General features: G+C 45.7%; 1 protein-coding gene and 1 non-coding gene across 3 annotated transcripts; one reads left to right on the top strand and one right to left on the bottom strand.

The window, feature by feature from the left end:
- Positions 1 to 5,359: 5,359 nt before the first annotated feature.
- On the bottom strand, positions 5,360 to 22,785 carry C20H12orf54 (chromosome 20 C12orf54 homolog). 2 transcript variants are annotated; one of them, XM_006974366.4, is made up of 9 exons: positions 22,695 to 22,785; positions 22,044 to 22,127; positions 18,617 to 18,647; positions 18,143 to 18,181; positions 14,002 to 14,034; positions 11,621 to 11,645; positions 9,005 to 9,056; positions 7,454 to 7,622; positions 5,360 to 5,531 (listed from the first exon to the last, which is right to left on the bottom strand). In XM_006974366.4, the coding sequence occupies exons 2-8, from the start codon at positions 22,064 to 22,066 to the stop codon at positions 7,517 to 7,519; spliced, it is 309 nt and encodes a 102-aa protein (XP_006974428.1). In that variant the 5' UTR covers positions 22,067 to 22,127; positions 22,695 to 22,785; the 3' UTR covers positions 5,360 to 5,531; positions 7,454 to 7,516. The 2 variants fall into 2 exon arrangements, with proteins under 2 accessions (XP_006974428.1, XP_042120890.1); XM_042264956.2 differs by lacking the exon at positions 22,695 to 22,785 and adding an exon at positions 22,601 to 22,667.
- Positions 8,190 to 8,262, top strand: Trnaa-ggc (transfer RNA alanine (anticodon GGC)). The gene has a single exon. It is a non-coding gene; the product is annotated as a tRNA-Ala (tRNA).
- Positions 22,786 to 23,011: the final 226 nt, after the last annotated feature.

The following is a 23,011-nucleotide window of genomic DNA, read 5'->3' as shown; positions in this document are numbered from 1 at the left end:
GAACTACAGCACCTAGGAATCTCCAGTGGGAGTGAAAACCTGCTGATTCTCTGCTTTTGGACCGCAGAACCACAAGAGAAGACATTTTCATTGTTTTAAGCGACTAAGGTTTTGTTAGCTTGTTATAGTAGCTAAAGAAATGAGTCTAGAAGATTTTGGTATTAGAAGTGGGGTGCTAGCGTAAACTCTATTAGTAGCATCGGGATTGAGTAATGGTTAAATACCAGATGAAGTGAAACACAAGGCAGGAAAGATTTGAATTTTGTTAAAGAATCTGAGGTATGGATGCTCAGAGCTATTCTAATGAGGGTCAGTTTGAAATGGGCTCAGTGAAAACAGCTTCTATTGGGTTAGAGAATTTATGGTTCATTATGAAGGTAGTTGGAAGGAATATGAATGTTAAAGCTCCTGGATCAGACATACTTTTTCTCCAATGGACACTGGGAAAAAAAGGACATCTATATATAGTCCCGTAAAGTTTAGCTGAATTATGTTCTATAGTTAGAAAAACCATAACTTGTAAGTAATGAACTTATACACCTCACCTCTTGATCTTTTCTGATTTATCATCAAATAGTTTTAGGGGTTGATCCTACCACCAGCTTTGGCTCCCACAACTGGTACAATAAACACAGCACATTCCTGTCTCCTCAGAGAAGCAAAGGCTTTGACTTCATCCACACTCATGCCTTCGCTGTACCAGATACCCTCCTCGTAGGGCACAGGTACTGGCTGTGTGGGCCCGATGGACCTGAACACTCTCTGAAGAACCTTCATCAGGAGGCTGGTGAAGGAGAAGCCTAGCCTACGGTTGCAGGGTTTGGTGAATTGCAAGACACCACCCATTTTGTGTTACTTCTGCTCCTTGCTCTTCTGGGTCTCAATGACCTCTTCTAATTTGTCTTCTGTGATGCTCGGCACCATGGCTGAAGAAGCGATCCACCATGTTTAAGAAGTTGGGGTTCTCGTCACTGCCAATTGAAAAGCCATGCTCTAGTATGACAGGACATTGATTGATGGCATCAGCTATGGTCTTTCCATGGGTTCTTCCCATCAACTTTGTTCAGTCTACCCATGAAGAGATCAGCGAAACCCCAGAAGGCGGTGCAGAGTGGACACCCAAGGAGAATGCATACTTCGAGGCCAGAAAAGAGAAAACTGAGCAGGAGGCTTAAAAACCATTGATTCTTTCAAGAATTTCATACAATGTATTTTGATCATTTTCATCCCCAACTACTCCCTCAAAACTCCTTCTAGATCTACCCCTGCATCCCTGACCCCTGATTTTGTGTCCTTTAAAAAATGTAACCCATTTGCTCCTGGGCTGACCACTGGAGTTTGGTCAACTGCCAGGAGCCACACCCTTAAGGAAAACTGACTCTTGCTTCCCCAGAAGCTATCAACTGTTCGTAGTTCATCAGTTGTGGGCGGGGCATCTAAGCCCCTCCCTCTGTCTTCCACGCTAGAATAGTGACCAGTTTGATCTTCTGTAGATCTTGTGCAGGCAACCACAGATGCTGAGAGCTTGAAGTGCGGTGGTCCCATCATGTCCAGAAAACACTTTTTATCTCTCGTCCTCCCCTGCCTCAGGCTCTTGTAATCTTTCTGTCCCCTCTTTAGAGATGTTGCCTTAGCCCTGGGGAAGGGGTGTGATGGATGTCCCTGTTTATGGCTTAGTACCCCACAGCTCTTTATTCTCTGCACTTTAACCAGTTGCGAGTTTGTGTTAACCATCAGCCACCACACAAATAAACTTCTCTGATGGGGTCTAAGAGCTGCAGGAATCTAGAGCTAACGAAATGTGAGTCTAGAGAGAAGTTTGATGCTAGTCCATTTGGCAAAATAGCAGCAGTGGATTCAGCCTTTGGGGCCTCTGAGTTCCCCAACCTTGGGATCTTGGACATATTTGTAGTGCCAGGTACACGTTTCTTCATGTGGAGTGGGTTCTAAACCCAACTAGAAAGCAGCTAGTTACTACAGAACAACCAAGCCGCTATTTCATCCAGTGGTGTATCCTGCCATGTCAGTCATTATTGCAGTTAACACAGTTCAAAGTTTGGTAAAATTAATGAGTTTTTTTTTAATTGATGATGCTTTTTAAAGACAAGATATCCCGTTCTTTGGGGTATCCCCTCCTGTCCAATCACTGGCCACGAGGCCTGGAAGAGCCATTGTGATACTTCCCGCAACCTACTGCAGTGACTAGCCCACCTGGGAAGTGGGAGAGATGTTTCTTCTAACCAGGTTCTGGTGGAGGCCAACAAGTCCCTCACACATGCCCCACAGAACACTTAAGTCTGTTTTCTCTAAGGTATAGAATTACAACTTGCAATTACTTTCTTCGACTCGTTTTTAAAATGCCAACCTATTTTTGACAGAAAACAGATTTCTAGTCTTGCGTTTGCTCCTTCAGGGCAGACCCATGGCTGCTCAGTTCTCCAGTATAAACTACAAATGAAGGCCCAGTCTATTTCCGCACCCCTGGTTCTCTCGTGTGTTAGATCTGCAGCTCAACCGCTTCAGTCCATCAAGCTTCCTGTGCACCGCACTCCAGCCTGTGCATGTGTCTCAGCACGGCCACCACCAGTTGTCTCTCATCTCTCAGAAACAACAGCTGCAAGAGAGAGTCCCTTTCCAGCTCCACAATGCCCTGGACTTTCGGGATGGCTCCACAGATTAATAGCTGAATGTCCAGGCCCAGAGAGGCAGCTCAGCAGTGGAGAGTGTGCTGTTCTTTCAGAGGACTCGAGTTCAGTTCCCGGGACCCACACTAGCTGGTTCACAGCTTCCAGGAACTCCAGGAACTCCAGGGCCAGTGTTTCTGACACCTTCTTGCTATTGTGCCATCAATACTCACATGCACACTCACATACACACACACACACACACACACACACACACACACACACACACACAGAGAGAGAGAGAGAGAGAGAGAGAGAGAGAGAGAGAGAGAGAGAGAGAGAGAGAGAAATAAAAATAAAACAATTTTTTAGAAATGAGTGTCAGGTGTCTAGCTGTCAGTCTGGTTCCCCAGCCCTAAAGGCAGTAGCCATTTCCCATGACCTCAGCATCACCACACAGGTTCCTTATTTTGTATGTATGTATGTATGTATGTATGTATGTATGTATGTATGTATGTATGTATGTATGTATCTATGTATCTATCTTATATCTTTTGCTCATGTTTACCTTGGCTTTTATACGAAATTGCACTTTTTGTCCCACAATCTATTCTGAGCCTCTACATGACTTTATTGTTTTCTATAAAATTTTCATCATTGTATGTTGTACTTCCTTGACAGTTTTCTCAACTTCTTCTCTTTTTACTCCTAATCTGCTTACTTTGGGCTATTATATTTTCAGTTTTTCCTTTTCCTGTATTTTGTAGATTCCAGGTCTCTAGAGAAACCCTCTGTTTGCACTCTCCTCTCTCAAACAAATCAGAGTCATAATTCAATATGAGTCACTTATAAATTTGCTTCTATTGTTTTTTTTCTTTTTTGGTTATTTGATTCTATTTTCAGGAATATTTGACATTTTTTTTTTAATGCAACCGAAACACTATGTTCTCTTACTGCAGAAAAGGACATTAGTTTTGTCTAGCCTCTGAAACAGGTACTCCTTTAAAACCATGTCAGCATGGACACTCTTTGGATAAGGAGTGTCACGATGGCGTTTGTACATTATGTACTTTCCTCATATCCACCCCATCAGCCTCTCTCTCCCCTCCGTCCACCGTCGCCTCCCTTCCTCTTCTTCAGAGTTCACTCTTAGACTCCACTGCTGTTGGATTTTCTTTGACTCTTTAGGGGGCCCGCCACCCAGCTCCCACATAAATCACACATGGAGGCTTATTCTTAATTATGAATGCCCGGCCTTAGCTTGGCTTGTTTCTTGCCAGCTTTTCTTAACTTTAAATTATCCTGTCTGTCTTTTTCCTCTGGGCTTTTACCTTTCTCTATGTCTGTATACCTTTCTTTCTTACTCTGTGGCTGGCGGTGTAGTTGGGTGGCTGGACCCCGGTGTCGTCCTCCTCTCACTCCTAGATCTCTCCTCTCTTAGATCTTTCCTTCTATATCTCCTCTCTGCCTGCCAGCCCTGCCTATCCTTTCTCCTGCCTTCCTATTGGCCATTCAGCTCTTTATTAGACCATCAGGTGTTTTAGACAGGCACAGTAACACAGTTCCACAGAGTTCAACAAATGCAACATAAACAAAAGTAACACACCTTAAAATAATATTTGACAACACTCCACTTTTAGAAATAGAAGAATCAGAGCATATTTTAAATACTGTTTAACATGAAAATAGAGAAATTCTCTATCTGGTTTTTGTTTTTAACCAGCAATTACTGTTGATTATTATGTGCTGTCATCTAGTAATTCTATTTTAATGAGTTAAAATTTGCATTTTAACTAATACCAGGTCAGTATATAAGGAGTTGACAATTTAAGAACTTACTATACCGCTCTAGAGCATTCTGCTTATTGTTGTCCTGGCTGTGTGACCGTCTTTATTAGGGTTTCTATTGCTGCAGTGAAACACCATGACCAAAAGGCAAACTGGGGAGGAAAGGGTTTATTTGGCTTACACTTCTACATCATAGTCCATCCTTTGAGAAAGTCGGGACAGGAACTCACACAGGGCAGGATCCCAGAGGCAGGAGCTGGTGCAAAGGCCATGGAGGGGTGCTGCTTACTGACTTGCTTCCCCTGGCTTGCTCAGCCTGCTTTCTTACAGAACCCAGGACCGGCAGCCCAGGGATGGTACCACCCACCATGGGCTGGGCCTCCTCCATTGATCACTAATTGAGAAAATGCCTTACAGCTGGGTCTCATGGTGGCATTTCCTCAGCTGAATCTTCTTCCTCTCTGATGGCTCTAGCTGTGTCAAGTTGGCAACAAAACCAGCGGTCCAGTGACAAGCTCTTACACCTGGGATTACACTCTGTGCTGTATAGTTATTGAATATGTTGTGTTCCATTTATTCAGATTCTGTTTAGAAAAGAAATAAAAACTGTCTTTCTTGCCATGTAACATATGTATTTGTATTCACACAATTCTAAATAATATAGGAAATTCTGTTGGATTAGGTGGTCCTCCCTTAGGTGGGGGTGACTATGGCGGAATGATACCTTGAGACTATTTGGGGCATAGTGTGTTAGACATGAAAGGAGCCTTCAGTCCCCACTCCTGATGCCTTTTTTTTCTACACACCGAAGGACACTGAACCCCACAAAGAACAGGAGACAGACAATGAGTGTACAAGCTGTGACTCAGATATTCTCCCACCGCTCAGTGCTGTGACTTATCAACTCTCTCCTCACATCCCGCCACCCGGGAAGAACCAAGATGACATTGGTTTACATCACATTTATTTGCTTCATTGTTTATCTGATGGATTCTTTGCTTGGCAGTTAAGATGTCCCTGGCTCTCAGTTGATTTCCAAGTTCCCAGTTGCTGCTGTAGACTCTGGTAATGAGGATGTCTGTCTCCTATGCTTTGTTTATCAGGCAACTGAGTTGAGCCCTGAAAGATAATGTACTGGTCAGGTGACTTGGAAGACGTGCTTGTGGCGATGTGACCAGCTCCAGGCTCCCACCCAGGCATCCATCATAAGTCAGGGAAGAGAGCTACTACTGTGGACTGTGTGCTGGGGCAGGCCCAGCTCAGCACCCTTGGTGCGGCGTGCTTGCTGCACTAATGGGAGAGATTTCTGCCTCTGTTTCCGAATCAAAAGTTGGTTTTTGAGAGACGACCAAAGCTTTCTGACTGAAGTTCTTTTAGAAGGATGTAATCTTATTTTGAATATGAGAATCTTTGTGTATTTTGATTATTTACTGGGGGAAATGGGGATAAACTATTTCAAAGAGGACACTTAAGAAGATGCATAGTCCCTGTTCTGAGACTCAGGCAGATGAAGTCATTTTTTTCCCCCATCACCCGTAACTCAGGCTGTGTCTTGAGGAGGATTCTCTGAGAGCCCCAGAGGCAGCCATGGAGAGGCAAGCATCTGAGGAAGTCTCCTGCAGGCGGGCTTAAGAGTCAGATGAGCCCAAGGTAAAGGGGCATTAAAGAGTGTTGAGGAAATGGCCTGTTGGTTAATTAGCGTCCACCAGGGGGCACCACACTCAACCGCATTATTAAAAAGAATCTGGAGGCAGTTGAGTGAGTGCCTTTCCATATTTATGTTTTTACCCATAGACAAATGCTACTCTGACCTTTAGTCAGAGGACTCTCTCGGCAATGAATGGTGATTCATGAAAAGATGCATGGCCACTCCAGGTGCTCAAAGAGAATGTGACAGTTGAGTGTGGAGCTCTAAACAGGATGTTTATACCACCCCTGCTAAGGCTTAGGGACATTGCAGAAAAGGGGGAGGAAAGAATGTAGGAGCTGGAAGACAGGGAAATGGCCATCAAACACTGTCTTGTGGGTCCATATGACACAGCCACTATGGCCATGGCCTCACAGCAGTTATGGCTACCTACAGTAAACCCACACAAGACGTGGTCTATCAAGAATCAGCCATGGGTTGGGGAAGATAGGACCCCTACCTCTCCCTACTGAACTGCCGAAGGGTTCTGGGGGAGAGACAGTCATTTTTTTTTTTTTCAGTTGTGTGCACACTAAAGAGGCCACCAGGCTGCAATAGATAAGTCCAAAGCCGTGATCACACGGACAACTCTGGATAAGACACTCCGTCTCAGCAAAACATCAGCAACAGCAGCACCAAACGTTATGAATGTGGGAAGGGGGATGTAGGGAGGAGTAGATTGTAAGGTGGGGGAAAGACTAGAGGAGTTATTTTTTTTTTTTTTTTTTTTTTTGGTTTTTCGAGACAGGGTTTCTCTGTGTAGCTTTGCGCCTTTCCTGGAACTCACTCGGTAGCCCAGGCTGGCCTCGAACTCACAGAGATCCACCTGGCTCTGCCTCCCAAGTGCTGGGATTAAAGGCGTGCGCCACCACCGCCCGGCTAGAGGAGTTATATGTTGTGCAAAATTGTCATAAAAGTTAAAAAGAAGTCCATTATGCATGTCTGTCTAGTGTTTGACTCTTGATACTGAATTAAGACCCCCCAAAGGGATGCGAGTTTCTAAGATACTTTCTATAAAGAAACTATGGGCTTCACGTTCATTAGCATTTTAACCTCTCCATGGTTCCATCTCCTTAACCCTTGTTTTTCTCTGATTCTTGAACACTCTTTTCTATATAGAACCATCTAGGGCTGGCACATTCTGATTTGTTCTTTGTCTTGACCAGAGAGATCAAAAGAACACGGGCTGGTCCTGCCCTCATCTGTCTGTTCTTTCAACCTTTGCTCTGGACTAGCCCTGCTTGCTAAGGTCCTCCTCTGCCATGTTGTTAAGAGTATCTAGGAAGTCTGGGTTCCTCTATAAATAGCAGGGTCGTCAGGAAGAGCAGGCGGGGAAGGGTAGTTGAGTAAATACCTGGAAGAAACACAGGAGTGCTTCCTTGATGACGGCGTCTAGGGTAGAAGGTTGACTGGTCTCTTAGTTAACGTCCTTGGGTTGTAAGAATTGCTTCTGATGGCTACACTCCAGAGTTGACCTGTGATTCTTATTTGGGGCTGTAGAGAAATCTGGAGGCTTGAAGCTTCTGTACCAAATAAGAGGAATGATAGATCATGAGGGAAGGAGAGCCCAGTCTCTGTGCCCTTTCACATTCTCTACTGCCTTTGAGCATTTATAGCAGTGGAAATGAGCATCGCCGATGCCGGGCTTCCAATTCCATGAGGAAGAAAAGCCCTTGTTGGGCATTAGGATGAAGAGTCATAACTCATCAGAGCCAAATGTTCATCAGGAGAATGCCTCTAGCTTGCTTCAGAGGAGTATTAAGACTAGACAATAGGTTTAGCAGAATTTTGGCCAATTGTTGTTCCTCACGGCAAAGATCTATGATAATTCAATTTAGAGTTTCTGTAAAAACTTTTTGCATATCAGTGTTCCTTACATGTTCAGCACTGATCAAGAGTAACTACCAATCTGTTTACAAGGTATGTGTGTGCTGGGTCATGGTGGTGTAGACCTGTAATTCTAGCCATGTAGGAGGCTGAGGCAGGAGGATTCCAAGTTCAAGGCCTCTCCAGGCTACTAAATGAGTTTGAAGCCAGCCTGGGCAACTTAGTTAGACCATGTCTCAAAATGAAAAGTATAAGAAGAGAGCTGGGGATATAGCTCAGTGGTAGAGCACTTGCCTGGCAAGCATGGGGCCCTGGGTTCGAGCCCCAGTGCTATAAAAAGAATAAATAATAGTTGGAGTGGCTTTATTTTGTAAGGTCAGTGCTCTGAGAGGGACAATGTTTAGATAGAGTCTAGGGAGCTCACCTTTTCCAGTTCTTGGCTTAGGCAGGGCCATACCTGAAACATGTCAACCAGATACTTTAAAAATATCTTCAAATCCACCTGAAGTATAATGCTATAGTCTGTTTTCACTACTCACGAAAAACTTTCAGGTGTCACTGTTGGAAATCATTCCTGATGCTTGAATCTCTAGATGGCGGCTGAATCTTGTCCCCTAGTTGTGCCCAGTGTTGGGGTACAGGACTCTCAAGCTTCCATTAATTTATTTTACAACCTGCTAAGGAAGCCCTTGATTCCTTGTCATTCTTCATGACTTTTCTTTCCGACTCGGTGTCTTTCTATGTGCCCTTATCATTAGCTTTGACATCATATGGGAAACAGAGAGACAGAACCTCAGAACTCAAGTCCACACCCTGGTTCAATGAGGAGAATTTTCCAAAATCTGTTCTAGTGAGGTCCAGATGTGACCGTGGGATTTCAGGGATTCCCGATGGGGTTTCTGGGTGGAGAAAGAGGCCTTGGCTTTGCTGCTTACCAGTTCATGCTCTTTCAGGAGGGCATGCATCACAACTATAGGCTTCCGAAGGCAGGCTCATAGCTAGCTACATTTCCGGCCACAGCACCCACATCTAGGTGGATGTCATCCCTTTTTCAGACCATTAGAAGAGGGCCACTTACCCAGTCCTGGGGGGTGCAGGTGGCATGGATGTCACAGAATGGTTGCTCATGCCTGAGGAAGGAGACATTCTGTTACAGGGGTCTGGAAATGTCTCCCCAGTTGCCAAGCTCCTATCTCCAGTCAAGGGTCTAGCCAGGCAGAGTGGGAGGGGCCGGACTCACGTTAACATAGGACCTGTCAGAGGAGGTGGGATGTGGCACCAGATATCTGTGAAGCGTAGTCTGTTGTGGCATTGAGATCTGCTCAACCAGTGCTGCTGAGTCGGCTGCCTCAGGCTCAGACATTGGAGCAGCCATTTCCTACTGGCTTCCTTTTTAGAGCACTTTGGGAAGGATGATGGGAAAGTGGTGTGTGTGTGTGTGTGTGTGTGTGTGTGTGTGTGTGTGTGTGTGTGTGTGTGTAGACCAGAGGTCAAACTCACACACATGTTGTTCCTCAGGTACTGTCTACACTGCTTTTTGAGCCAGGATCTCTTACGGGCCTAGAACTCACCAAGTAAGGGTAGGCCAACAAGTCCCAAGGGTCTCCTGGCCTTCAGTGCCCCATCGCTGAGGTTACAAGCGCATGTCACCACACTCAGCTTTTAAAACGTGGGTTCTGGGCTTGACTTCAGGTCCCCATGCTTGGATGGCAAGGATTTTACTGACAGAATTCCCCCAAGCCTGTGGATTTTATATTGCTTGGAACTAGATATGACATATCCTAGAATGGTCTTGAACTCATTTTGTGGCCAAGGATGGCCTTGAACTCTTGGTCCTCCCGCCTCTGCCCCCTGAGTGCTTGAATTCTAGACGTTATGTGATGCTACGTACTGAAGCCAGGACTTTGTGCATGCTAGATGAAAACGGTCACCTGCTAAGCTACATCCCAAGCTGTGGAGGAATGGATACATTCTCCTCACTCAAAATTGATCCCGGGTTCCCCTTTAGGAAACAGAACTGCAATATCCGCAGTTAGACCAGAAACCCACATTTTTTAGAGTGTTGACATCCATAGAGGGATTCCCAAGTTCCTACACTGACTTCTTTGGAAGTCAAGTTTGCTTAGATAGCGAAGGACATCCTTCAAGTAGCAGTAAGTGTTGCCCTTTGCCTTTTGACCTTAGAGGTCACCATCCCAAGAAAACACTCTTCAGTGACAATGTCTTATAGTAGAGTCTACCAGAACATATTTACTTTCGTGGGTGTCATGGACTAAGTTTGAAGAATATCAGAGGGACTCTTTTCTGAACTGCCCATATTTAAATATCCCCAAGATTTATACTTCCATGAATTCTGTTTTGTGGAGGGCCCTCCTGCCCCAGTGTTCATGACACTGCCCCTTTGCCTACTATATCCCAGGCAGTGTCTTCAACCCTTTGATGGCATTTTGAGGTCCTTGAATTAAATCTCATTTCATCCTGACAGGCAGATCAGCAGCTTTGGCAGATAGAGACAGATCTGGATCCTCAGAACTCAAGCCCACCCTAAGACTCCTGCTTCCTAGCAAGAGACCTGGATGATTTGAATAAGTATAAACGCTGAATGAACCATGACTGATGGGCTCTGTTCTGGCAGGAGTACAGGAAAGAACCCCAAGTGTGGCTTTGATGATAACTCCAGAGCCCTGAATATTTTGGGAACTAAAATTTAGGCTAGAGAGATAGCTCTCTGGTTAAAAGCAATTGCTGCTCTTTCAGAGGACCAGAGTTCGGTTCCCAGTATCCACAGTAGGTGGCTCATAGCCACCTCTAACTCCAGCATGTAGCAGATCTGATGACCTCTTCTGCCCTTGTGGGTACCTACACACACACACACACACACACACACACACACACACACACACCCCTTAAAAATAATTACAACTTTGTCACTAATTCTGTGTAAACTCTCCACTGTCCTATCCCTCCTAAGCCCTTCTTCCCACGGAACTGGAAAGCCATTCTGCTCTGTTACTTGTCTCTCCACTGTTGGAAGGAGCCATGACTGACTGAATGCTAAGAGTTCGCAGTCTCTCAGGAGTCATTCATTCTGTCTCAAGATCCTTCCATCACTGTCTGAGGGCTACAGACGGAATGCCGTGGTCCCTCCACAACCACATACTGAAACCAAATCACCAGTGTGATGGTTTTTGGAAGTAGGGCTTTGGGAGATAGAGTTCTCACAAACTGGATTAGTGTCCTTGTAAAAAACAACTCCTATGCCACCTCCAAGGTGAAAAAAAAAAAAGTGAAAAGGCGAGCCATGATCCAGGAAGTAGCCTGGTTCTGGTCAGTAGAAGTGAGACAGCTAACACAGAGGATAAGGCTCCATCAATCATCAAATCTGCCAGCAAATTGTTCTGGGATCTTCCAGAACCATGAGAAATAAGCTTCTGTTGTTTATAAGCCGCTCATCTATGACATTCTGTGACAACAGTGTTAACAGACCAAGATACCAGGTCATTGGGCTGGATGGAGAAGAGAAGCGTGTTTATGGAGGCATTCAAGGAAAGCCAATGTTCCACTTGATGTGAAGGAAGCCAGAGTCCAGCTGTCCTCCAGATGGCCGATCTTCACATGAGACTTGGGATAAACCCCTTACTCCCAAGCTCCATCCCTCATTCCCATATCCAAACCTTGGCATCTTTCTTTTTACCTCGAATCCGAGCATCTTCCTGAAGCTGAAAGAGAATGAGGATTCATGATGAGAGATTTAGAAGGCTGGTACCCCTAGGTCTTCAGTGTGTTGGCCACAGACTAGCCAGATGTAGGGGTGAGTAATTGTGGGACACAGATGTATGGTGTGGTGGTTTGAAAGGAAATGGCCCCCAAAGGGCGCAGCACTACCGGGAGGTGTGGCCTTGTTGGAGGAAGTGGGTCACTGTGGAGGCGGGCTTTGAGGTCTCATATATGCTCAAGCCACACCCGGTGTTTCAGTTCACTTCCTGTTGCCTGCAAGATGTAGGACTCTCAGCTCCTTCTCCAGCACCATGTCTGCCTGCATGCTGCCATGTGCCACCATGATGATAATGGACTAAACCTCTGAAACTGTAAGTCACCAAATGTTTTCCTTTATAAGAGTTACTGTGGTCATGATGTCTCTTCACAGCAGTAGTAACCCTAAGACATATGGGATGGAACTCCACATTCTCTAAAAGCAGAGTTTGTATTGGCTTTGTATCTTTCAAAGCTGGCTGCTTCAGATAATCCTTCCCTACAGCATGTGGCCAGTAGATGGTGGATAATAAAGTAGAGATGGGAGATGCAGCTCATTACTTAACAGCCTGAATGTACATAGAGAGAACTGACTTATTTTCTCCTAGCTTTTCTGCTTTGGTTCCTCCCCCTCCCCCCCCCCCCCCCCCCCCCCGCCTGCTTTCCTCATAGTGTCTCCAGTGATTTCCTGTAGACTTGGGAAGGGCCTTTGCAGGTCACTTCTACGTGCCTCAGTGTACACAGCTGCTGCTGGTTCATTGTGGTCCTACTGAACTCATGTAAGGCACCCAGATGGCTGCTCTAGTGTGGGTCTTAGTTGTCTAATCAGAAATAAGGCTTGTTCTAATTCCCACCTTTTATACTCTCTCTTTTTGTTTGTTTGTTTGTTTGTTTGTTTGAGACAGGGTTTCTCTGTGTGGTTTTGGTGCCTATCCTGGATCTCCCTCTGTAGCCCAGGCTGGCCTCAAACTCACAGAGATCTGCCTGGCTCTGCCTCCCGAGTGCTGGGATTAAAGGCATGCACCACCATGGCCCTAAAAAAGATTTTTATTTTATGTGTTACTGAGTTTTTTTTTCCGTGCATGTATGGCTGCATCCCATGCATGCAGTACCTGTGGAGGCCAGAAGAGGGCACCATATCCCTGGAACTGGAATTACAGCTTTGTTAGCTGCATTGTGGGTTTTGGGAACCTCAATAACAGCTCTTAATCACTGAACCGTCTCTCCAGCACCTTGCTTGTCTTATCTTAGTATCTGAGTTAAAAATTTTCCCCTATACCATGACTAGGGGATCTAGTCTGAACCGACATGAAGGTTCTATCAGGGAAGGGACTATGTCGGTATCACTCCAAGAGGCGGCACCACAGAGGCCTTCTGTGAGGTTGGGGGGCGGGGAGCAGATGGACTGTTAACTTCACATACACCTGGAGAAGCTACAAGTTAACACAAAAAAGGATCTCCCCCTCCACCAGCTCAGATTCTGTCTGCAGGAGACTGTGGTCTCAGGAGACTAAAAGTCTAGGTAGGGAGAAAGTGCCCTGACCGGAGAGACACAAATGGGCGGGACTATGACGTTTCTGATCTCCATCCGGCGCCCGCTTTACCTAGCCAGAAGCAAAGCCTGCTGTGACTTTCAGGAGAGTGGGTTCCAGACACTGTCAGGACACACGGTGTGAGTACCGGACTACAGAACCGGACCGAGTTCCGGGGACCATAGGCGGTGGGGAATTAGAGAAATGTTTTAGCGCCTTCTCAGCCTCCTTGCCGGTATTCCTCTCCAACTAGGAAGAGGGGACGGTTGTTCTAAGACCTCAGGGGGCTCATCGTGTGTTTAGAGTCTAATTTTAATGAAGTTATGTCTTTCTTCGAGGAACAAAAGAAGTGTGTAAGGAAGTTCCTTGTTTGATCAAATATTTGATCAGTGTTTAGAAAACCCATTGAACTCTGCAGAGAGGACAAAAGTTTAGACCTGGGCTGTAATTCACACCTTCCCACAGTTAACGGGCACATCATTTTTCAAGGCCATTTATCATGCTACCCAGAGGGTTCCCCTCAGTGCAGTCCCTGATCAGCATGTCATACGACCACATCGAGAATTCTGTTGAGAGAATTTCTGGTAAATTCAACCCTCCTGACCCTAGTATTTTACTATGATTCTTTGGAGGGAGTTGTTAGGCATCTTCTTGCCTCAGTTCCCTGGGGTGACGAGTCAGTCATATTCTTTGAAATGAACACCTTGGTAAGCGTTCACATCTCAGCGGAACATGGAGGAAAATTGATGTTAAAAGGCAGGGAATTTGGAGAGTCAAAACTTAACCTCACCTCCTTTTGGATGCCCTTAAAGGCTGTTAGCACCTGGCAGAAGAAGAATAGACAGACACAACAGATTAGTATTACAAACTATCACCTTGTCACACAGGGAACTTATATATCACATTAAGTGACCTAACCTCCCGGTTTATAGTATATTACTTTATATCATGACCTCATTGCTCCACTGTGTGCAGTGAGTTCCAACAGGATGGGGCTTTTTAGCCCCAGTAATAACCCACAATGACTTCAACTCTACACAGATCTCTAGGCCATTGCTCCATGCGGTGAGTGCATGTTAGTAATGTATTTAAGGAGGCCTGAAGAGAATGTTAGTGAAACTCAGTATTTCATTTCTGCTGAATCAGTCCTTCTTTTGTTGAAACTGAGCGCAGCTATTAAAATGAATACTGCTGGCCATGCTGGCGCCTGCTGGTAGGCCAGAGCTGAAGAGGGTGGGGAGAGGAGTCGTGAATTTGAGGTCAGCCTGAGCTATCCCTTTAAGGCCCCCTGGGTAAGATGGAGGGTTAGAAGTTGCCTCTCTGTGACAGGTCAGGGTCAGGATGAATAAGAATAGACGGTTCTGCTGAGAGAACTTGAAGAACACCAGGAACACACAAAGTTCTGTGAAATCTCCTGCAGAGAAGCAGCCGGCACCAGCCAGCCAATGGCACCTGGCCACACTGGGACTTCTAAAAGAAAGCCTTTAATTGGGCTTTGCTTACGGTTTCAGAGGGTGAGTCCATGGACCATCATTGTAGGGAGAATAGCAGCAGGCAGGCAGGGCACTGAAGCAGGAGCTAAGAGCTTATATCTGATGGGGAGGGGTGGGGAGAGGGGGAGAGAGGGGGGAGAGAGAGGGAGAGAGAGGGAGAGAGAGAGAGAGAGAGAGAGAGAGAGAGAGAGAGAGACCTAACTAGGAATAGCATGGACTTTTGAATCCTCAAAGCCCACACCCCAGTGACACACCTCCTCCAACAAATCCACACCCCCTACTCCTTCCCCCAAAGTTCCACCAACTGAGGACCAAATATGCAAACAGATGAGCCTATGGGAGCCACCACAAAGAGTGTTATCAGAATGCACTAAATACATGTGTGGAATTGTCAAAAGAACAAATTTAGGAAAGAAAAAGGTAGCTGAAAAATAGTTTTCAGAATCCTACTTAAAAAGATACCTGAATGTATATGTTTTAATTATGTGTGTGCCTGATGCCTGTGGAGGTCAGAAGAGGACATCGTGTGTCTTGGAACTGGAGTTACAGATGGTTGTGAGCTTCCACATTGGTGTTGAAAACTAAACCTGGGTCTTCTGCAAGAGCAAAAAGTGATCTTGACTACAGAACCATTTCTCCAGCCAAGAGAGGTCTATTTTCTTTTTTTTTAACATTTTTTTTTTTTTTTTTTTGGTTTTTCGAGACAGGGTTTCTCTGTGTAGTTTTGCGCCTTTCCTGGAGCTCACTTGGTAGCCCAGGCTGGCCTCGAACTTACAGAGATCCGCCTGGCTCTGCCTCCCGAGTGCTGGGATTAAAGGCGTGCGCCACCACCGCCCGGCTGGTCTATTTTCTAAGAGTGTTAATTATTTGAAAATTTCATATGTGTATGCAAAGTATTTTGACCAAATGACCCTTTCACTGCCCCCCAACTACTATGAGATCAACTCACACCTACTCCCATCTTCATGTCCTCTTTTTTCCCCAATAAATCACCAAGTCCAATTTGTGCTACCCATACACTTCTGTGTATGGCACTGTCCACTGGAGTGTAGTCAATGTACCAGGGACAATGGCTTTAAAGAAAACTGACTCTTCCCCAAGAAGCCATAAACTGCCTATTGCCCCTCAGTTAGCAATGTGGGCTCATGAGAACATCCCTCTGTACTGGAATGCTGGCTGACTGGCTTAATCTTGTGCAGGTCTTATACAGACAACCATGGCTAATGTGATTTCATGAGTGCATAGATCCTGTCATGGCCAGAAGATACTGTTTCACCCTGTCCTCACCAATTTCTGGCTCTTACAATCTTTTTGCCTCTCTTCCCTGATGATCCTTGAGAATTTGAGGAAGAGAATAGGCTATAGGGTTTTCTAATTATGACTGAATGCTCTGTAGACATTTATTCATTGTGTGATGACCAGTTGTGAGTTTCTGGGTGAACCATCGTCTATGGAACAAAGAAACTTGATACTATGTCCATTTAGCAAAATAGTAGTAGCTCCACCCCCGGGACCTATAAGCTCCCATCCATGGGTTCTTGGCCAAATTTACAGTAGCAGGTAAGTATTTCTTCCTATGGAGTGTGTCTTAAGTTAAAGCAGAAAGTGGTTGGTTACCTCCATAACATTCCTGCCACTATGATAGGGATATCATACTACATTGGTTGCACTGTAGCTTACAGGGTTCAAAGTTGGGTAAGACTGTTGATGCCTTTCCCCTCAGCAGCCTGTATAGACTTTCCAGTACTATGAAAGCTAGCTAGTCTGGAAGTATCCTGGTCAGCACCAACTTGATAACCCCATGTCATGTGACCAAAGAATGTGGTCTTCAGCAATAGGGTACTACCACCAGCTTCTGGTGGGCACTCGAGAGCAATGGCAATGGTTTTTATTGTCTTGAAGACTCCTGGGATGCCTCTGGCCAACAACTTGGAGGTGTTATAGCACACCGGGCCTTGGGTTTTTAATCTGACACCTATGGCCTCTGGGAGAAGAATTGTCCCTTGTGCAAGATAGCTCCCATTAAATTATTTTATACAAGCCAGCAGTGGTAGTGCAAACCTTTAATCATAATACTCAAAGCTGAGGCAGGTGGGCCTCTGAGTTCGAGGCCAGTCTGGTCTACATAGAGAGTTCCAGGACAGCCAGAGCTGCGTAATAGAGAACCTGTCTCAAAAAGACCACTCTCTTCCTTTATATAAATATGAGTATGAACATAAAAAGCATTTTGATCTGTTTTTTTTTCCTCTGTCAATTTTAAAAGATACCATTGATGTACGTGGTGATCTTTGTTGGCAGTTATTTATTTTCAGGACTTCAAATGTATCATCCCACATTTTCCTGGCTCTTAGCATTGCTAATGAGAAGCTATGGGTTTGAGGATAGCCTGGGCTACATGAAGTAGTCTGTCTGAAAAAAAAAAGCAAACAAACCAAAAAACCATAATAGACAAAGTCAAAAACTTTCTGAAAGGACTCCAACAGCACAGAAAATAACTCCAGTAGTTGACAAAAGGTATTACACAAATCAAAATCGGCACAGCAAAGGAAAGGGCCTGTAGAGTGGAGGCAGCTACAGAATGGGAAAAAGTCTTTGCCAACTCCGCACCAGAGGGGGCTAATATCTAGAAAGAACCACACCCTCCCAAATCTTCCAATCAACAATTGGTTAATAAACTGAACAGATGAGTCTCAAAAGGAGGAACAAAAATGTTCGGCAAACAGTTCAAACAGTGCTTATTTTTAGCCTTCAGGGAAATTAAAACTACATTGGTTTCCATCAGTCTCCACATGGTGGTACACAAACACATTGATATACAGAATACCATTAGCTGGAGTATTTTCTATCCGTGATCCCCGGAGGAGATGATCTACATTCAGTTTATATCCTGACCCTTATCCCCAAAACACTTCGGAGCTTCTTTTCCTTGGGGTTCCATCGACCTGTGACGGGGGCAGGGGGGGGGGGCGGGTTGCAGGGAGAGAACTGGACTCACCCGCAGTGTTCTTCTTCACCCTGGGTTTTCACTTAAACCCTTGTAGATGGAGGTAGTGAATGACATCTAAAGAGTTTCTCTAAACTGGCTTGGAAATGCAGTCCCATTAGTGTTTACTGTGCGGAATCAGCACAGCGCTGCATCACACTGAGCCCACGGGAGTGGCCAAACCTGCTCTTACCGGTCTGTGGCAGCCACTCAGCCCTAAGGGGTTCAACAGCTGTGAGACCCAATAACGCAAACAGGACTGTGATCAGGGCCAGATTGGTGGGTGTCAGAAGCTGCGTAAAGATGTACAGGGATGGGTGCTTTTGAGGATTTGGGCTCAGAGTGATAGAAAAAGACAGGGGGGATGGGGTGAACTTTGACACTAATCTGCCTAAAGGAAGAGAAATTAGCCCCCCCTCAACACTGTGTTGTCAAAAGCAACCCTGTGCACTTACCTGGTCCCACAGGGTTTCAGTTATTGCCAACTCCCTTTCCTGTTGAAATAACAAGACAAATCTTGGTAACATTATCCAAACTCTCCAAGAATCTGACCTGATGTAACATGGAATAAAAGCTATTTCTTAGAACTGAGGTGAAATTCTAAAAGTTACTCTATTTTTCCCCAGGTAGTGCAGGGCCTTGTAAACACCCGGTCTACACTGACCTGCTTTATCCACACCCAGGAGCCTGCCCTGGGACTGTCATGTATAGAAATGGCGTTGGAGTTGTGACCTGGCCTTGGTATTAGTGACCTGCCAGCCTTTCAAGCTCCGGAACCACAAAGCCTATGTGCCACAAAGATACAATCTTTGCCACGCAACTTTTCTGCCTCCTGACCAGAGCCATCTCTGTTCTCCCCAGAATCCAGGAGCCCCCTCCACCCCCCCACCCCCCGCCAAGAAACCAACACGTGTGACTGCCTCACCTACCTGTGCCTTTATTGTCTCTTCAATAGATGTACTGGAAAAAAAGATGATCGAAATGTGATGAGAAGCAGGGGAGGCAATTCAGTTTTCTCTCAATTCCCCTGGACTAGTGAGAATTCTAAAATTTTAGGAAAAGCCATGATCCCGCCTCATATATTCCCCTCAGGACTCTATCTTCTTGGTATCATGGTTATTACAAAGAACTTTGAGAGCCCTACAGGGCAGTCATGGGGAAGCGGCACCTCACCATCCTCCTGCCCACCATAGCTACACCCCACTCTTGTCTTTGAACTGCCTAGGACCCTTTTGAGAAGTACATGCAATTATAAAACGGTTGTCTTTGTGTCCTGGAATGCGTTCTACGTTTCCTCCATGATTTCTGATGGGCTCAGGGCACAAGGCTGAGGAAGAACTTGAAAAAGCTTGCTATTCTGGGAAGCAGAACTGAAGGTCTTATTGTTTTCCCCAAGTGTCATTTATTAGAAAATACAGTTCTGGAGAAAGAAGATACAAGGAGAAGTGAGTGTCACAGTGCATGGACCTCCTTAAGCCAGGGGCAGAGTGTCAAAATAAAATGAGCTGTAGGCAAAAAGCACATCAATGGTCCACTAAGGTCTTACTCTTAAGTACTACTAGAGAGCCAGAGTCATCCTGGAGAGGGGATGGATGAGCGTGGGGTAGGGAACTGGCAGATGGGAGAGGAATTGAGACGGGGGAATCATGGGCAGTCACTAGCTACCATTCTATTGGCTCCCAAGGAAAGAAACTCATCTCAGGTCTCCTGGTCACACGGGGATTTGTGTAGGGACGACATACCAAAGAACCAGGGGACTGGAAGTGATCTGGAAGAGGCAAGGTTTCAGGCACCTCTGGATAGAGCCCCTCAGATAAGATTTGAAGAGGGGGAAATGATGGAGGGAAAAACATATTTAAGAACCTGAGGACCCTGAGGTCTCTGTCTGAGGTCCTGCTTGAACTGTTCCTGTCACAAGAATGTAGCCTTTCCAAGGGACAGCATGAAGGCCTGTAACCCCAGGAAATCTGGGAACACAGAGGATAGCAAAGGATCCCCAAAGGATGTTGAGCCCAGAAGAGTGCTACTTAAGAGAGGACTCTTAGTGAACATGTTTTCAGGATAGAACAGGGTAGAAATATCCCTGGGAGTCATTGGGTGACTCATGGCAGACTTCTGCTAGCTAGACTGTTATTTCTCCATGGAACCTGAGGACAGATGTTTCTCACTCCAGTTCAAGCCATGGCCCTTATTCTAAAATACCCCCAATTCTTTCCCATGGGGTTCTATGCATCCGCTCCAGGGGAGTATAGAGAGAACAGAAGTAGGATACACCGGGGCTTTGTTTTTAGAGGTATTTTGTTTTTAATTATGTGTAAGTGTGTGTGTGTGTGTGTGTGTGTGTGTGTGTGTGTGTGTGTGTGTGTGTGTGTCTATTCATACAAGTGTGGGAGTCCTTGTAGGTCAGAGGCATCAGATCACCCTGAAACTGGAGTTACTGTGATCGTAAGCTGTTTGGACATGGGTGCTGGGAATTGAATTTGGATCCTTTGCAAGAGCAGTGTATGCTCTTAACCACTGAGCTGTTTTTTTTCCCCCAGCCCATGTTGATTTTTAATCCAAATTCTTCTAAACAGAGATAATGACTAATTGTACTTGGTAAGGATAGTGGGACAAATTCTCTCAGATCTCTCTCTCTCTCTCTCTCTCTCTCTCTCTCTCTCTCTCTCTCTCTCTCTCTCTCTCTCTCTCTCTCTGTGGTATTGACAGGAGATAGAGTGACAGAGATGGGAACAGAGAAAAGAAGAGAGGTGTACCAGGAGCAGGAGAGAGACAGACTCATGGAAGAATGACCTGAACGTAAGGCAGAAGAAGATTGAGCCTTCATGAACTGGGCACTGACCCACGTTCTATCTGCAGGCATCCCATGAAGCAGCTGTGGGTGGCCTTACTCTGCTGAGCAGCAAACTCGGGCTGTGACATGTGCTTGCTAGCAGGGAAAAGCTTGGATTCCAACCCAGGTCTTTTGATCCCACCACAGACTTTTGATTGCTGTAAACCGCGTTAGTCACCACAACCTGCTTGTTTCGTGGTTGAGTTCTTGGAAAGTTGGTTACATTACAGTTAGAAGAATGGAATTTAGGGCCAGAATTCTAACCTTTTTTTGTCAAGTCCCTTTGCCTGGATGACTTTGTTTCCCCATCTATATAGCAAGGGGAATGCCCTCAATTCTGGGGTTTGGAGAATGATGGAAAGCCTTTTAACAGTAAAGCTCATTCCAAGCATGACTGTGATCTGTGTTACCTTCTCAGTGTCTTGTCCACGTTTGCTGCCACAACCAAACCAAATAAAAAGTCTGTTCTTAGTAGAGAACTCAAGAGTCTGCGTGGCTTATGTGTTTGCTCATATAAAATCACAAGAGAGTCACCATTTTGTTCTTGAGGTCAGCGGTTGTCCAGAAGACAACTCTTCCCACCTGCCAAGATTCAGGCTCTTGGTTCTTTGCTCAATCTCAGGCCTGAGACAAATTTAACCACTGAGAGCACTTAGGACAGGCGGTCTACAAACCTACGAGAGACCCCTCTCTCTTCCTCTCTCTCCTAATTCGTACAAACTCTTACCTTGACACATCTGTCCTGTGCTTCAAGGACTTAAGTCAATTCCAGTTCCTTTCTGAAGCTTTTCTGATATATAAGCTCACAGCAAACTTTCTCCCCTTACTTTAGCTAATATTTTCTGGGTCTTATATGTAGCTCCTTTTATTTAACAGAAATGTCTTTTTTTTTTTTTTTTTTTTAAATTATCCTAGTCCAAGGGAAGCATGGTGTTGAATGTCTGGCTTTGATTCACAATGGAGAGGACATAAAAGACTCAGAGAACATTGGCCCTGGAAATGATTGAGTGTTCTAAGCATGTCGTACCCAGCCAACCCTTGGAGGACTGGCATAACAAGCCCATTTTCTTGGATAGAACACAAAGACTATTGATGGCCCCTTCTACCAAGGAGAGAAGGGGAACATGAAAAAGTCCCCATTTACTCCACCCTAGGTGCAGCCAGATGGAGATGGGAAGCAGGGAGATGGAGATGGGAAGCAGGGAGATGGAGATGGGAAGCAGGGAGATGGAGATGGGAAGCAGGGAGATGGAGATGGGAAGCAGGGAGATGGAGATGGGAAACAGCCAGATGGAGATGGGAAGCAGGGAGATGGAGATGGGAAGCAGGGAGATGGAGACGGGAAGCAGGGAGATGGAGACGGGAAGCAGGGAGATGGAGATGGGAAGCAGGGAGATGGAGACGGGAAGCAGGGAGATGGAGACGGGAAGCAGGGAGATGGAGATGGGAAGCAGGGAGCCAGTTCTCCTCCCATAGATATACCTAACCACAGGGCCCTGGAGGGTGATGGTGGCCCCGCCCACCTTCTCTGCTGTTCAGATGCCATTCTTGCTTATGTTTGTGATATGGCCAGGCCTTTGGAGTTGAAGATGGAGACCGTTTAGGCCCTGAAATAAAAAGAGGAGACTCCCTTAGATGGATGGTGAGAAGAAAGCACTTGCTCTCTGAGTAGGAAGCTGAGTCGTGGCTTAAGTACTCCAGGAAATGTCCTTGTTTTGAGTGGGCCAGTGTGTGTGTGTGTGTGTGTGTGTGTGTGTGTGTGTGTGTGTGTGTGTGTGTGTAGTACGCATAAAGAAAAGTCAAGGTGAGCGGAGGAGGCATTTGACCTAGGAAAGCTCCGCTTCATAACTGGAGGAACTCACATTTAAGATGTAGGGGGCTGACCAGAGACTCCTTGAGTTGGGACCCAGGGCAAGGACAGAAAACAGTCTATGGTAAATTCAAAATTAGTCATCTATTGAGGGTGGACACATGGGTGGCGGTCCGTCAGCGCTAGCCTTCAAGTGCTTTGAAAAGGGGAAGGAGAACAGTAGCCAGTACACTCGAGCCTGTAAAGCCCAGATCTGGATACAGAACAAACCCTGCTTTGATGGGTCCCATTCTACTTCTCTCGCTGACACCCTTCCTCGTCTTCCAAACCACCAGGGACCAGGCCACGTAGCCCAGACACTTACCTGGGCACACTTTGCACCCTTTCCCCCCTTAAGCCTTCTCCCCTTTGAGCCCCATGGCACAGCAGACCCCCTGCTGTTGACCCGCCCCTCCCAACACTTTGTGACCTCAGCTATGACATCATAGATGTGGGGCAATGGGCTCCCTCCTAGACTCACCTCAGGCGTTCTTACCTCTGTGTGAAAATGGAGAAATGACGAGATAATATACAATGTTAGGTTTAGTTTCCGGAGACTTTGGCTCCTTTGTTTTCCTCTATTAATTTTATGAAACATCCATTGATCCCCAGAGTGAGCCCCAACGTAGAATCTATCTTCTG

This window comes from Peromyscus maniculatus, chromosome 20 (assembly GCF_049852395.1).
Source record: "Peromyscus maniculatus bairdii isolate BWxNUB_F1_BW_parent chromosome 20, HU_Pman_BW_mat_3.1, whole genome shotgun sequence".
NCBI classification, from domain to species: domain Eukaryota; kingdom Metazoa; phylum Chordata; class Mammalia; order Rodentia; family Cricetidae; genus Peromyscus; species Peromyscus maniculatus.
The sequence above is the reverse complement of the archived record's forward strand: the minus strand, read 5'-3'. Positions and strand labels throughout refer to the sequence as shown.